The 17,345-nt window shown below is 42.4% G+C and overlaps 1 protein-coding gene across 1 annotated transcript in view; it reads left to right on the forward strand.

Moving 5' to 3' along the window:
- Positions 1 to 17,345, forward strand: part of TMPRSS15 (transmembrane serine protease 15) — a 1,377,509-nt gene that overhangs the window by 624,844 nt on the left and 735,320 nt on the right. Inside the window, exon 8 of the mRNA XM_086934040.1 lies at positions 15,064 to 15,173. Coding sequence (XP_086790166.1) covers positions 15,064 to 15,173 — 110 coding nt within the window. The remainder of the gene's footprint in view (positions 1 to 15,063; positions 15,174 to 17,345) is intronic.

A 17,345-nucleotide genomic window follows, 5' to 3' on the forward strand; every position in this document is an offset into this window, starting at 1 on the left:
AAGAGTTGTTATTACATTCTAAGTTCAGAGACACCAGACTTAAATTTTCTATCTTGCTCCTATGGGAAGATATGCAGGTAAACATTTTACACCGCATTCTCCATTATAGCATATGGGCAAGATAGCCTTTCAATAGTGAAAAAAGAAAATGGCTGTAATTCACTACCAGAGCATGTCACCCACACTAGTACATGCTCTACCTTTCACATACACTGCACCCTGCCCAGGGGGGTACCTTGGGCCTTCCATAGGGGTGTCCAATGTGTACAGAAAGGGAAGGGTTAGGCCTGGCCAGTGTGGACACTGGTCGGGTCAGCATGGCAGTTAGCAACTGCACACAGGCAATGCGGTGGCAGGCCTAAGACACCATTTTAGGGCTACTACTGTGGGTGGCACAATCAGTGCTGCAGGCCCACTAGTAGCATTTGAATCACCAACCCTGGCACACTCAGTGCACTTTACTAGGGACTTCCTGGTAACACAAATATGCCAATCATGGATAACCAATTACACTTACAATTTACACAGAGAGCATATGCACTTTAGCACTGATCAGCAGTGTTAAAGTGCCCAGAGTCCTATTGCCAACAACCATGGGTCAGAAAAAATAAAGGAGGAAGAAGCAAAAAGTTTGGGGATAACCCTGCAAAAAGTGCCATTTCCAACACTAAGTATGTGGGGAATGGTTGTCATTTGGTGTACAAGACGTTCTTTATTGACAATTTAAGGTTCTCACATAAACACAATACAAGTATGATGAGCAAAGAGTGAAAAGGTTCCATGTTACACAGAGGGCATAAACCGCGTACAACCTTGTGGTGACATTACCGCCTTCATTAACAATATTACAGTACTTTGTGCTCACACTAGTTATATTCTGTAACCCTGTGTAACTCATGCCCTCTATTGCGGGTCTAAAATCCTTATATGTTCATTATCAAGAACCTGTGTTGTGAGAGAGTGAAAAAAAAATTGATGGGGCATAAACTTTTAAATCATGTTTCCCTGGAAGCAACGTGGCATCTTCTGAAGTATTAGTGATAAAGCATTGCTCACTAAATATCTGGATGGAAAAGCTGGGGGTGAGATGTAAGGGCCAATCTTAGGATGATGATTTCTCAGAGGTGGATGGGATGAGGGAGCCAGGAACAGTGGGCGGCAGGGATCAAGAGACCTCCGACTCATGTGCATGATATGTGGGGCGGGGGCTACTAGTTTGCATCATTCTTGCCCTAGAAGACATAATGGCTATAGCGTCCCTCTTGGCTGCAAGCTTTACTAAGTATGTATCACAGGCATCCCATTGTGGAGGGTCCCCCTGCAGTCTCAGTAACGAGTGCCACATCTCAACTTCTATCATCACACACTTAAACAGATCCGGCAGCCATGAATGTGTGGAGGGGGCATATTGAGATTTTCAGGTCATGGCAAAGCAGTGTTTCCCCAGTGCTTATGCTGGTGTATACATGTTTATACATACTTGCGGTTGCATGCATGTGTGGAGATCCCCAGTATGCACTGCAAAGGGTAAGCAGGTTATGTCCGCTCAGTAATGTCCTAAAGCATTACCATTACCATTTCCCAGAAGCATCCTGTAATGGGGCTGGACCATACCATATAGTAGACGTCTGTCTCCAGGGCAGAGCAGCGAGCGCACCTAGGGGCCACAGTCGGGAACATCCGGTGGATGCACAAGGCTGTTAGATAAGTTTGGTGCAAATAGTTACATTGAGTAAACTTTAACCGAGGGTTTTTTAAATACTTTGCGTACCTGCTCAAGTGCTGTAGTCCTTTGTCTGTCCAGTTGCAGTTGCCCATGTATCCCTTATTGTGAGGAAGTCTGCAACATAGGTGTCCTATAGCGACTTACATAGCACTGAGCAGCAGGACCTGCAGAGGCTGAGAGAGGGCAGGCTCTAGTGGCTCAGGACCCCAGAAGAGCCCGATAGTGGTCAAAAGCGCAGTTGGATAGAAATTGGCCCTCTGCAATGAGGTACTGTTCCTTTAGTTCTGGACATTTTTGTAGGGTTTTATATAAATAGAGGTCATCCAGTGCAGCAAGGCCAGCATCTACCCATTATCTGATATTATGGTACAGAGCCACCCTACAAAGAGTCGGTACCCCCCTTATTGTAAGCTTGTCGAAGAGGGCAGTTGGTAGCACTTGAGTTGAACATGTCAGTGCCAGCAGTGCTTGACAATCTTTGTCAACCGACTGGGATATAGGAAAGCCATCTGAGGATCCATCAACCAGCTTATTATCATACAATCCCCTCAGTCCTTCTTCACAATGTGCCTGTTCAGGCTAGGAGTGTCTCACTGCAATTTAGCTGTCACGTAGTAAAGCTTGTAATTTGCAGCACCTAACCCTCCACATTACAGGGGGTGTCTAATATGTATTACGAACCTCCCTACTGCTACCAGCCACCCAAACCAATCCAAGAGAATTGATTCCATCTCTATGAAGAGGCAACTGGGGAGGCAAAGTGAAAGAGCAGTAAAAGAATACCATAATATATGGCAGCACCAGCATCTTGGCTATCGCCACCAAACCCATTGGCGACAGTGGCAGGGAGTTCCTGAACTCTAAGGAGCTGCATATGCTTGCCCCCAGATTGTCTTGTATAAGATCGTCATTGGAATGGAAGATGTTTACGTTCATGTAAAGCAAGGTGTTGGGATACCATTCCATCACCCAGACAGGCAGTATTATTTGCTCCCCCTGAATAAAGTTCTACATGGAGAACATGTCTGATTCTGGCCAATTGAGCCACAGGGCCGAGGCCTTCCAAAGTCATCCAGTGCCTCCATTAGACGTGAGAGGTCTCCGCCCACATCCCTGAGGTACACTAGCGCTTCATCCATGTACAGCAAGATGATTTCTTCAGGAATTACTACTAACAATCCCCAACTGCAAGTCCTGCAGGTGGAAAAGCCATGAAAGGGGCTCCATAACCAAGGCAAAAATGATTAGCAACAAAGGACATCCATGCCTTGTACCAGTGCGGACCTTGAATGCAGCAGACAATTGTCTGTATGCACCTGGGCCATTTAAAGAAGGTAAAGTAATGCTATTCATCGTACTAACTCCAAGCCTAATCACATTCTCTTCTATACCTGCACCAGGCATGGTCACCCCAAAGCATTAAATACCTTATCAATGTGGAGAGTAAGAGATGTACCTGGTGGACTCTCTTGTGGGTTTTCTGGATCAGTCTGAAGAGGAGTCCTCGATTTAAGAAAGAGTAGAAATTTTATAATCCGAGTTAAGTAGTGTCTGTACGACAACACCTCCAGTGGGTCTTTGCCAGGCTTGGGTAGGACTACGAGGACTCTTCCTATAGGGACACTTAAATGGTGCCCTCATTTCTTGCCCATTGTGTAGTTTTGGTGCAAGGGTCATGCTATATGTGGAGTAGAATTCCACTGGAAGTCCATAAATCTTGTGAGCTGTGATGAATGTTAATTGGCTAATCACAAGACAGACCTAATCTACAAATAGCACCTCAACCAAGGTGTGGTGCTGTAGGGGATCTAGGTGTAAGATAGGAAGGTGGTCCATGGACTCCCGTGGGGTGGGGCTGATACACCTCTGCTTCGTATAGTGCAGCGTAATATTCACAGAAGACTTAATTATTGTTAGCCTGCATATTCAACACTTGTTCTGTCAGAGATCTGGTAGCATTCATATGATCCTTAGAGGTTCCACGCATCAAACTCCATTCCAAGACTCACCCAGCCCTATCTCCTTTTGAATGTTACCCTGCCACATAATCAGCGTAGTCTAGTTTCTCTAGTCTAGTGATCACTTATCTGTGTTCCCTTCAGAGGGGAGTCATTTCATCTTCATTCCCAGTGTCGGTCCCTGCCCGTACTTCAGCTGCTCTAATGGCTTGTTGGGCTCCAAGGTTTTAGTCCGAAGTGTGTGCTTTACCCCGTATGAAGCTTAGATGCACAAGATCCGTGTGACCGTCTTAAAAGCATCCAATTCGATGCCCGCACCAGTGGTGGTCCCCTTAATTTCAATGAAGTAATTTGTGACATGTACACCGGAGGTATCACCGTAAATCCTGTCCTGCAGTGCTGCAGTATATAATTTCCTGGTGAGTACCAGTGTCAGCCTTCTGCCACATTGCTGCATACTTTTAAGGGGACTGTGGTTGGAGAGTGTGTTGCCCCAGTACTGAGTGGCCACTACCTGGGGCACCAAATGAGATTTGCATAAGAATAGATCTATTTGGTGTGTAGTTGGTAGAGCAGGGAGAAAAATGAATATTCCCTAGTGTCTGGGTGCATCGAGCACCAGATGTCCTGCATTTGCCCATGTGTGAGCCAGTATCTTAGGGGGTGTGGCGTGTGAGTGCTAGTGTTCCCTGTTGGTGAGAAAATAACCTGTCTAAAGTGATGTTGTACACAGCATTGAAATCCTCATCTCATATACTAGGTGTTGTTGGTTCATGTATCATTGTGGTGGTGAGACTCATGATTAAATGTTGCTGGCTGTTGTTAGGCACATAGAGGTCTAATAGAGTAATCAGGGACCTGTCCAGCATCCCCTCCGCCACCACATATCTGCCCTCGGGGTCCACCACCATGTAGCTCACCATCAGCTGTACCCTCGGTGCGCTCCAGCTAAGGATCACACTGGTGTATCCAGAATAGGAGGTATCATCTATTTGGCCTCCCCATAATCACTGCGGATTACTGAGTTCTGTGGTGGTCATGAGTGTTTCCGGTAAATAAGTTAGTCTGCCTCAGGTAGGAATATACAAGGTGATGCTACCTAGGGGTAGCCATCCCCAGGACATCCCAAGTAATATCATTATATGTAGACAGATTTGTGAGTGGGCATGCTGTCATGATGTGTACCCAAGTCAATCCATACCATCACTGTGGGTCGATCCTGTCCAGTCCCAAACAGCTGCGTACTCCCTGTAATTCGTGTAACTTGATGCTGCTGCCACAGAACTTAAACTCCACACAAAATCTCCAACTCCCACTCCCTTATCAGGGCAATAACATACCCCTAACCAATTATAAACCATACCTGGAGCTCAAATAGCATATTCCTGCTAGATTCGGAGTGAGGGGGCCTCAGCAGTAGAGAGAAACAAGATAGCAGTGTATGAAGTCCAAGCCCATATTCAAATGTAACATGGGACCTACCTCTCCACTGAGCAAAGAGGGCTAAAACTCTCAGCCACTGCACACAGGAAAAATCAGGTTCTGGGAAGCATCGTACTGTACCAGTGGTCAGATCATATTGCTCGGCCGTGATCAGGGTGAGGTCAGGGCCTGATCGTAACTCCACCAGGATGTTTTCCTTGGCAAAGGCCAGTTAATGACCTGGAGAAGCGGCCCTTGAGCTAGTTGATGATGGTGACAGGCTATGCTGCAACTCTATGTCCGCCACAGCCTGGGCATGCCTGCACGCCACGTGCTTGCCCTTGGGTTGAATCCTGGGTCATCTGTGTGATCATCTTCTTGTGCGTCGACACCTCCTGTCTCCCTCTAGTGGCTTATCATAAGGAGTCAGGGACATCCACTTTAACTTCAACCTCTCCTGCGGGTGACCTGAAATAGATGTGGTAATGTTGTGGTAGTGTTGTCCATGACCCGCAGCATGATTGGGAACATTACAAAATATTTCAGGCCTAGTTGATGTAGCTTCTGCTTCATTGGCAAGAAGGAACTCCTGAGCCTTTGAGCTTTTGTGGTATAATCCGGGAAAATGCTCACTGTTCTGCCTTTGATCCACCAAGGGCTCTTGGTCTTCGCAACTTTCAGGATGTTGTAGGGATCCTAGTAGTTAACGAGGCGTGCTACCACTGCCCTAGGCGACAAGCCCAGGGGGGATCCTTGCGGGCTCTTTTCAGAGAAAAGAAAGTGGACCTTTTGCTGCTCAACACCACTTGCAGGAGTCAGTCCTCAAGAACAGTTCCTTATTGGACCTTTCAACCCTAACTGGGAGGCCTACTTGTTAAATGGTTTTCCAGCACAACTGGCCCTCTGCATCTTTGGCTCTGCAGCACAGGTGTGAAACTTCTGATTAGAGAACTTTAATATGGGACTGCCTCCCTACCAGCGAGGGGCACAATCCAACAAGTGTGGATTCAATTGCCTCCACCTGGTTTTTTAACTTACTCTGGTTGGTTCGTAATAGCCCCACATCAACCACCAGCGCATCCAATTTAGGTTCCCGTGTGGTTTTCACATCCTAAAGAGTTCATCAAAGTGTACCTTCTGTTTCTGTGGGGCAGATGCCCCCTGTGGGGGAGGGGGGCAGGCAGGACCCACCTTCCTCTTCCCCACTACTCCTGCTAGGTCATTGTTTCACTATCTCCGCAAAGCTTCAAGTAGGAGGAGGAATTTTGCTGCTGGCTCAATAGGAGCAGCACCACAAGCGTCAGAGTCCAAACGTGCCTTCAAGGCACCACATGCTGTGGGGTTTTGCTAGTCCATTACATTTGGTGAAAGGTATGTCACTGCCATGCCAGTGGATGGCAAGGGCCTGAGTAACGGTCTATAGGAAGGCCCCCTGGGCTCCCTCTCTAAGCAGCCACACAGTGCATCACGCAGGCAGGTGGGATCCCGGTGATCAATGTGTAGGGCCCTCATATTGCTTGCGTCAGGCAAGAATTCACTGGATCCCTCTGATGAGATTTTATGAAATTGCACTATCCGGCTGGATAGACTATATAGAATTGATTTTCTTCTATACTTATTTCCTATTCTTAATGGCCTTCAGGCACAGTCTTTGTCAGTGGGGGACCGGCGGCATGATTCTGCATTGGGGTTGTATGAAGGAACAACTCGGCAACTACCAATCATACCTTTACTTCACTGTCAATACCAGGCATGCATAATTGCAGCGCATGCATTGATAACTAACATTTGTACCACACATATGGTTTTACCACGCATGACTTTACTACGAAAATGTTGTTGTAAAGTTATGGTTGGTAAAAACATATGCTTAGAAAAAACATACACAAGTGCACACAATCAGGGTTGATAGGCTCCGGTTGTGTTTACCTACCTGCCCAAGTTGGATGGTGCGCGTTGTCCCTCTCGTATCTCCATAGGGGTTGTCACAACAGGGGAGGGGTTTTTGATTTGCCCCTGCGTGCACTTTCTGCCTGCATATCCTCCAATGAGGTCTTGTGTTGCAAGACCAGCTGGGCCAGCACCCCAGCTTGACAAGCTGTAAATGATAATATTTTTTCTTTGTATATATTAGTCCATCATAAGTAGCCATCATGCACCGTCCTATTCACTTTCTCTGTTACTAGCCGCTGTGCACAGGCCTGTCCACATGTCGCAGGGTCCGTCTTCCATAGGCCACTCACTTGTCCTCCACTGCCCTGCACTGCTGCATACACCCTTGGTAAAACACCTGAAAATTTGAGGGGCTAAATACTTTTCCTGTTCTACAAAAAAGGAGACTGTTTAAATCCATGCCACTATTGTCTAATAGCCCTGTCAGATCCGGAAGCTAAAGAATATGCACGTATCCTTTTGGAAAAATTGGAAAATTGGGCCAAAGAAAACAAGCTGCTCCCTTTCTTTCAAACAGGCTTCCAAGGTGGAGCTGCTAGCACTGGCAACATAATCACTCTATCGGCCCTCTGTCACCAAGCCACCCAGCCGGACCAACCTCCACTCTTTTGCTGCTTTGTCGACCTAACAGCAGCCTTTGACAAGGCCGACCGACAACTGCTGTCGAAGAAACTAGCAAATTGGGGCATTCCATCTTCACTTCTAACAGCCATAATGTCCCTATATTCGGAAACCTTGGTACAGGTGAAACCAGGCTCCACATCTCTCTCTGCTAAAATCTGTACGACCGGAGGTCTGAAGCAAGGTTGCGTGCTGGCTCCTTTTCAACCTGTACACAGCAGACCTGGCAAAAGCTCTTGTCAACAGCAGCCTGGCCCTCCTCGACTAGGCAATCGATCCCTACACATTCTTCAGTACGCAGATAACATAGTCATCATGCATCACACCACAGTTTGCCTCCAACGTGCCCTTACCAGTTTACATGAATACAACATATCGAATTACCTTACCATCAACTCAGAAAAGACCAAGATTATACTAATAGGCAGGCAAAAGCACAAAAAACATATTACATGTACCATAGGCCCCAGGACAATCAATCTAGTGCAGAAATACAAGTACTTGGGGGATAGGTTTACAGAAACAGCAAGTCCCTCTGCCCATAAAAAGGAACTGATTAACAAATTGACTGCCATAACATATGGTCTGATAAAATTGAACAAGTTAAAAAGTCCCTCAGCCGTGGGCATCAGATAGGTCACTCAAGCTTCTCTTCTCCCAGCACTCTCGTATGGGCATCAAGCGTTTCCAGGAGCATGTTCGGAAATTCTACAGCGGGCTCAATGTGTGGCCTATAAAAAATTCTTTCTACTTCCAAAACACCTTTCCAGGGCAAGACTTAGGCTGGATCTAGGACTGGTCAAAAAATCATTAACCCTTGAGACCGACTTTCTAAAATATTATATCTGAATTCTAAAATCTCTGAGGGAATCCTTAAAGAGTTGCCTCAGAGATAGATTCGAAAAAACTGGCTTGCCATTGAATAAACAGCTTACAAGAGCCATGACCTCCTTTGAAATGAACAAATCAGCACTCGCTCTCCCCTGCATTTCATACGCAAGCTGGAAATCGCGTATTAATAAACAAGTCTAACTAGTCTTGTTCCAGCAAGACAAGGCCACATTAAAAACCTTGGGCCCGATTCACAGAATGAACTTAAGACTCAATCCTAAACTTACTACTGTTTTGGTATTCACAGATTGCACTTACTACTTTTGGTATTCACAGAATGAATTTACTACTTTTGGCATTCACAGAATGCACTTACTACTTTTGGTATTCACAGAATGAACTTACTCATTTCGGTATTCACAGAAGTTAGGACTCCTAACTTTAGGACTCCTAAATGCCTTCTGTGAATACCGAAAGTCTTAAAATGTGGATTTTTCTCAATTTAGTAGTAGTAAAGTTAGGACTACTAACTTTAGGACTCCTAAATGCCTTCTGTGAATACCGAAAGTCCTAAAATTATGATTTTTCTCAATTTAGTAGTAGTAAAGTTAGGACTACTAACTTTAGGACACCTAAATGCCTTCTGTGAATACCGAAAGTCTTAAAATTAGGATTTTTCTCAATTTAGTAGTAGTAAAGTTAGGAGTCCTAACTTCTGTGAATACCGAAATGAGTAAGTTCATTCTGTGAATACCAAAAGTAGTAAGTGCAATCTGTGAATACCAAAACAGTAGTAAGTTTAGGATTGAGTCTTAAGTTCATTCTGTGAATCGGGCCACTTATCTTTCCTGACTTCGCTAAATGACTCATACCTACTAAACAAACCTCAGCCCTACATTACCGTCCCGCTTAACCCTAAAACCAGGAAAGAGATTATGTGCATGAGATTGCTGGGGCTTCCAATTACGGACTTCGGCAGGGCTTGGGCAAACCAAAACACTGAAGGGGCATGCCAACTGTGTGATTAAAAATGTGAATCATGGCTACACCTCCTGTGCTGTTGCCCGACTTTAACCACAGAAAGGAGGATTCTTCTGAGAGAACTGCGCCTGAGAGAAAATGTAATCACCTGCCATGAGGCCTCTGCAGTATGTTTCACACAAAAAGAACCTCACATCCTGGCCCGCTGCAGAAGATTTGTACAATTGATCAGAGGTGTTATGTACCCCGGAACTGCCCCCCATCCCAGCCCTCATAAGGTCCAAACGCTGATACTGGTCTATTTTAGAAAACACAGGACAGTGAAAGAACACTTACCAACACAGTCAATAAACACAACCACTCCATAAGAGGAAGACTATCAGCGTGCCGAATGGTAACAAAATAAGTCCAGCAGACTTGAGGAGCCAGGCGGCTGTTATTTTCACAGGGAACCAGACAGAGAACAACGGCCAACAGCAAATATGTGAAGCAGCACAGAGTCAAATGTTAGGACTCAACTACTGCACCTTACCAGAGTTTTTAACTTCCATGAATTGTGTTTTTTTTTCTTTAATGTTTTTATTGCAATACAATGGTTTTAATTAACTTATGCAAATAAATTCAATTCAATTCACTGCCCTCTTTGCCCTTCACAGCCCCCCTGCCCAACACTGTACCCTTTTCCTGTCCCTGAGCCCTAAAATTGCCCCCTGCAGCAACCCCATTTTCCTAGCCCTGAGCCCCAAACCCACCCACTGCTGCTGTCATATTACGCCTTACCATTACCAAGCATCCTTTACAAAGAAAATGCCTATGACAAACAGATCAGATTTCGTAGTAAAGGCATGCGTGATAAAGGCATATTCGTGTTAAATGATTAATTGACATGCGTGGTAAAGGCATGTTCATTGTAAAGGATGCATGGTAATGGTCATGCATGGTTATGACCACCTTGTAATGGCTGTTTCCCCTATAGGGGGCACAGCTTCCGATCCCTCAATGATAATGGCACTCCTCAGGGGGCTGAGTGGGGGCAAAGGAGTTTGCGGCAGGCATCGAGGTGCAGTAAGAAGTGCTCACCACCCACTCAGGCCCCACAATACATGGGCAGTTCACGGTAGGTAGGAGAGACCATTGTCTCAGGACTGAATAGGCCACAGCTCCTAGGCGGTTGTCGTGTGAGTGGAGACACTTTCTTTCAGCAATGCTTTGCCAGGCCGGGCAAGCCAAGGAGAGCCCGATGCATATGCTGTCACCCATTGCGCAGTGCCAGAGCTGCCAGGATGGTGTTGGGCTGGCTTGCTGCATGGAGCTTGTCTACTCCACATCTGCTTTGGTCGCCATCTTGGCCCCACCCTCATGGGAAGTGCCAGTCATGATGTGTTTGTAATTGATACAGCTGATGTTAAAGATTGTACAGGCTGACACTGGAAGGCAGTGGCAATCCTTCTGGGTGTGGGTGAGGGTATTACATATTTTCAGTCTCTTGAGAGGCATGTAGGGCTCCCTTAAGGTGTAGAGGTGAGTTTGATAGGCCACAGAGTAGGGCGTTGGCACTATCCAGATGTAAGACTAGTAGAGCCTTGAATGGGGCACTGAAGTTAATTTCTTAAAAGAATGGATTCACTTTCTCACGTAATTTTGAACCTCTTGAATCCAAAGGAGCCTTAGTGAATGACAATGGCAGCAGATGAACTTTGAAAGTGGTGGGGCATAATATCAAACAGTAAAGAGTGAGCAAATGGAGAAAACGAGGCTAACACCCTTGGGATGAAATTTGGGGAAGGAAGCCCTCCAGCAAAAGTTTGATAAATTGGTTGAAACCTCTGCTATTTACATTACGATGTTCAAATAGTGTAGGTAGAACTCCAAATGTACTGAACAAAACATTCCAATACTTTCGTGGTATAGCATGTAAGCCTTACCTTTACCAGGTGAATTGGTGCTCACTCTGCCCAAGAGCACTTCGACATATAGTTGAAAAATAGGGAATTTTTCAGCCAATTATTCCTAATAACTAAACAGATATATGTATCACAGGTAGTTTAAAAGTCTGGTTATAAAATGTTACATGACCACCATTTATTACAATTCTTAGTGCACCACATTCACTTTATTTGCCATCGCGCCTCTTTTGTGTAGATTCTCAGTCATATATTTTGACTGAGACTCCAAAGGGAATGGGCAAAGCGGAATCCAATTCTCACAACCACAGTCAAAATCACCAGAGCAAGACAAAGACTACATGCTCATATTGTAATGCTAATGCTCAGTTACGTGCTGCTTGGGGGTTTAAATGAATTGAACCAAAGGTACATGCTCCGTCCTCATGCAGAAGTACAGATAACATCATGGAATGCATTATCAATATAAATGATGAAATACAGTGATGAAATAACTTCCACAGCAGTAAAAAGAAAGTAATTTAGAAAATAAGCCTCCTGAATACAGCAAGACTTATCCTCTGATACCAACTTTAAATATGTTTAGTAAATGCAGTCTTTTTGAGCGAAACACACCTTACCATTTTCTGAAGATATTGAAGTTTCAACAAGAGTACTAACATTTTAAAGCTTATTTCAATAAATAATTTCAATCCTCCCTAACAGAAAAGTTTTGTTTTCATGAAAAACGTATTTTCCTAAAATTGAAATACCAGTTTTATAGCTGCGACTTGGTCTAATTCATTTGAAGCCAACTGTAACACAAAGGCCGCAGAATTTACTGCATGCACGTTTCCACGGACCTGGCACAAGAAAGAACATACCATAATGGCAAACACTAGGAAGATGAAGTTGTTAAAAATCAAGGGTGGATGACCTTGGGGCATATTAGGGCAAATGGGCCCATATCTTAACAATGGGAGTATTTCACTACTGGCGTCCAACGGCCTCCATACTGTGGACCACCCATGTTGATATCAATTATTTGTGCATGACACACATAGGGACAGTACACCCACTTACTAATACTGGCCTGGGGGCAGCGCATTATTGAAGACAGCGTTGACTGTTGGAAGTAGCCACTCTATCCTTCTCAGTACAGGAGTAATCTGGCCAGGTTTATGAAGATGGACAGAGATTCCTCTTAGGCTAGTGCGAAGAGTGATTACACCCACCTTCAAGAAATGTCTAGGGGGACCTGCTATTCCTCCTCACTGGGGACTGCCCTGGGAGGCGCATTGACTTTGCAGCACCTCTTTCTGATGCACAGTCAATGTACCTCCTAATGGCCACTTTTGCTCTGCTTTCATATCCATAATAAACACTGATGCAGAGATAAATGGGGATATTCAAAAGGTAGCTTACACCTTTGAGTGATTTATACTTGCAATTTACTCTTAATCTTTTGAGTAACTTTACTACTTTGGGTATTCATAATATCTGAATTTAATGTTATTCAAAAGTGTACACGTAAAAGTCTCCACCCCACGAAAAAAGAGTGGAGCCAAATAAATGAGAGTAAGTTAATCCTGTCAAAAAGAAATAGTAGTAAGTTCTGTACCACACTTGGCCTACCACTGGGACTTCAACACCCTCCCATAGGAAATAATGGAAGTAGGGACTTAAAATAAAACCCTGGAGAAATTAATGTTAAATGAGATTACATTTTTTTTGAAATAGTGAAAAAAATAAAACATATGAATCAATGTTAAAATAATCTAAAAATAAAACATGTTTATTATAATTAAAAGATATCATAACAACCCTTTTAAAAAGTATACATTAATGTAACATTCTTATTAAAAACATAATTAAACTAAGATTAATTATTTATATACATCGCTGTTAATGATGATAATGCATGATAAAATTTAATTTTTACTTTAGTTGGAAATTTCTTTGGTAATTTAAACTTTCATTCAAAAAAATATAAATTTTTGATTAAATATTTTTATATTATGATCTGCATTTAAAATAAATATATGCAATTAATTTATATTAGTATTTAATCTGAAAATATTTTGTAATCTTAATAGACATGTTTTTTTCCTGTAGCTCCCCCATTGTGCAATGCAGCATTACAGATTTGGTTGCCTTGCTGTGTTGTGTTACACATTTTAAAAGCTGCCCTTCAGTGTTTAGCGAATACTCTTGTTATTTCAAATTCATGCAGCTCCATCAAAGTAGTCCAGGTAAAAGGGGGAACTCAAATGAGTTTATTTGCTAATAACTTCAACATTGCATGACAACCCTGCAAAAACTGTGGCAAAAATTTGAAAGGATAGGGTTTTTATGGTATGTCACAAAAGGCATAGGAAAAGAAAAAAAATAAATACGGGCACTACTGTGACATTGAATTTGGCTATTGTTTTAAAAATAGAAAAAGTCCTTTAGTGAATTTAAATCATTTTACAACTATACTTCAAAGCACATTTTATGAATGTGTGTGACCATTTCTGTGACAAGTGCTCAGGATATACTTGACAAAAGAAATGGAATCCCTGTTTAAGAGGTGAATGTTAAAGTAAAACATTTAGGAGCAATTGCACGAGAATCAACTTGCAGCATTTCCTCCCCCATATACACCCTTCCAACTCTGTTAGGTAATGTGGGTGATTGGGTTGAAGAACAAGTATTCTTGAGGGATAGGGATCTAGGGACAAGGAGGCCTTGGGGAAAGAGAATTTGGAGATGGGTGTGGTGGGAAAAGACTGCCTCAGAATGACTCTGTTAATGCAGGAAAGCAAGGGTAAGGCAAACATGGATAAGTACAGAGGTTCAAGGGACATTGAAACAGACAGAATCTTACAATGAGCAACATTGGACCATGAAACATCAGACACAACAACAGAGGCACATTACACCCAAGGGCCATTATGCCCAAGAACAACTGAAATAGGGCACTAGAGGGACATATTGATCGAAATAGAATGATAGAGTGGACTAAAATCACAGGGCAGGATGTTTCCATATCAAACTAGATCAGTAACAATACACCCTAGATGAGATACGTAAGATCCTCAAGCATTTCACCCAAAAAAATGAAATGGTTGTACCTACTATATTGAAGGGCACAAGATCCATTGCTCCTACATATCAACTATGCCATAGCTTCTACAATCTATGTGGTGGGCCTCAGGACCAATATTTCTACTGGGAATTGCCCACAGAAACATCTCATTAATCACTTGAAATTCACCACTGTTACGTTGAAAGGCCATACGATCTACCTCACACCATACAGAAACACCTTCATGAGGATAACCCACAACTCCCAGCCATGCGTTAACCCCGGTGTGGTTTAGAAATAAAATCTTCCACTGGATGAGTCACAACTGAAGACCAATATCTGTGCAAAGCACTAAGAGGCCAATAATTCTAAACACTGTACTGTACAACAGTAACATAACATAATACATCAATTACCTAGGATGTAGGAGAGTCCACAATGAGTCTTCTTCCGGATCTGGCACTTCCGTCAGAATCTCACCCTTCTCTATTACTATCCAAAAGAGCCCTTAAGAATGTTGCGTAGTAGCTCATAATACAGAGTATTAGTATACGCAGTTGCATTTAAGCTTTAATTATAAAATACCCTAATACTGTTGCTAATTCTTTTTGTTTCCAGAGTTAAGGATGGCTTTGCAATTAAAGTAAACTTCAGTTCATTTGATGTCCCATATTATTCAAGTATTCTCTACTTGTATGAAGGCATCGGAAAAAATAAGACTCTAAGAGGTAAGTATAAGATGTCATTTTTTGTGATTGTTTTGTTGATTTTTCTTGAGGTAATTCACAGATATGTTTATTTCTCAATGATTCATGCTTTCAAGTACTTCAAAGTTTTATTGTGAAATACATTTAACCATTTATTTGCCAGAAAGTCGTAAAGATGACCATTTAAAATAATTAATTAACTTGTTCTCTCCTAGTTTTAATTATTGATAATATTTGATTGATTGAACATTTTTAGAAGAAAATAGCACATCACAGATTTATATTTTCATGGCTATAGGAACAATTTTCAGAATGCTGAAACCCTTTCTGAATTTCTTAGACGAATATGCTAAACTTTAAATGCTGATTATTGAACAGCCTGCACATCTAGTGCTCGGTTAGTACTGCTACCAACAAAAATATACTGTGACTGTTACTTTTTCAACTAAATTTAATTTGTGCAATTTGCGATCCTCTAAAAGGGCAGAAGGGAATTACGACCCGGGACAAAAAATGATTTAATCCGCTATGTGTTGTTTTATGTGGTTTATGTTTTGTATCTTATGCAAATAAAGAGATGTGATTTGGAATTTGCCAGCAATGGGGCTGTGCTACAAAACCGGCATTACTGCTCTTCAAACTTGATGTCATTTTTCACTCACATTTGCAATACGTCCTGTGTGTTTTAATATAAACTATCCAACAGTGCCCCTCTCTACCTAAATCCAGCATTGCAGAATCTTATTTCCACTGGTTAGAGCTCCCTGTGCCCAACCACAGGTGTGGCTAAGGTTACAATGATAAGGGCAACTCTCCATTATGATCACTCCAAACCAGTCATAGAGCAGACTCCATCCAACTGGATTTGGAGCCAAGCTGAATAGGAAGACAAGGGGAGGCAGGCCCAGCTGTGAGCTTGAAACCCTTACAATAACACTCCGATAAGCACTGACCAAGTCCAGTGCAAACTACAATTGACTTCTGGGGTTACACCGATGCTGTCGAAGTTTTGCATTGATGTGTCTACCAGGGGAAATGAGCAACCACAACAATTTTATGAACTAGCCAGAGCAAAACCTAAATTTCTGTCTGAGTAAATTTTATATAAGAACTACCCACCCAATCCCTAGTAAACCCCTCAACCCGAAAATAAAATTAATTAAATAATGGAAAAAATACTTAAACATGTAAAAATCATTTTAAACTTAATACATTAGTTACCATTAAATAATCTGCATGGATAACTATATGTATATTTATTCAGATATACATATGGATGTAGATATTTGTACAGCCTTCCCATCCAATCCCTAATAAAATCTTAAACCAAAGTTACCAAGTTAACAAATAATTGTAAAATGTATTAAACATGTATACACATTAATATCATATAAATTCATCAAATCAATAAACCAGTTACTTATAAAATATACAGTATTTTAATATTCTTTAACAATGAGAAATAAATGTTACAATTAAATAAATAATTTAAATAAAATAATGCAATACAATACTTGCCACAGGGCACCCCGACATGCCCGTTATTGAACGATCTTGGGAGAAAGCCAATCGCAGACACTGCTAAACTATGTCTCCTTTTATACTGGCGTAGACTCTGGTCTACCACAGAGCTTACAGAGTATGCAGCAGGTTTTTTAGACATAATAAGGGAGAGACATATCACCAAATAAAATGGCTGAGGGAGCTTAGAGCTATTTTATCGAACATCAGCTTGATTTCACTGTGGGTGGATCCTAAAAATATTATCTTTCCCCCAAAAACGTTTTTGAAAGCCAAATACTGGGAATCAATCCAGATTTATACTTTGAGAAGTTGTGAGTCCTCTTCTTTAACAGGGCTATTCCTAGACTGTAAACCCATCCCTATGCTGAAATAATATTGGGATTTTATTACAAAGCTCCACAAGCGAAAATTATATATCCAGTTTAGGGTGGGTACATTGCCACTAAGAGTTTTTACTAGTAAATGGTCCAAACCCAATAACGACTTGTGTCCGGTATGCCAGCATAGCAAAGAATCACTGGCCCACCTATTATTTGAATGTATTGGATACAATGCCCCCTTTTTGCAAGCTCTTGGGAACAAGAAGATCAAGAGAAGCTGAAAGAATCCAAACAACTAACACAGCAGAGGTGATTGACATAGCAAATGCAAAATACCTGGGGTGGGCAT

The sequence above is a fragment of the Lissotriton vulgaris genome, chromosome 8, assembly GCF_964263255.1.
Source record: "Lissotriton vulgaris chromosome 8, aLisVul1.2, whole genome shotgun sequence".
Lineage (NCBI taxonomy): Eukaryota > Metazoa > Chordata > Amphibia > Caudata > Salamandridae > Lissotriton > Lissotriton vulgaris.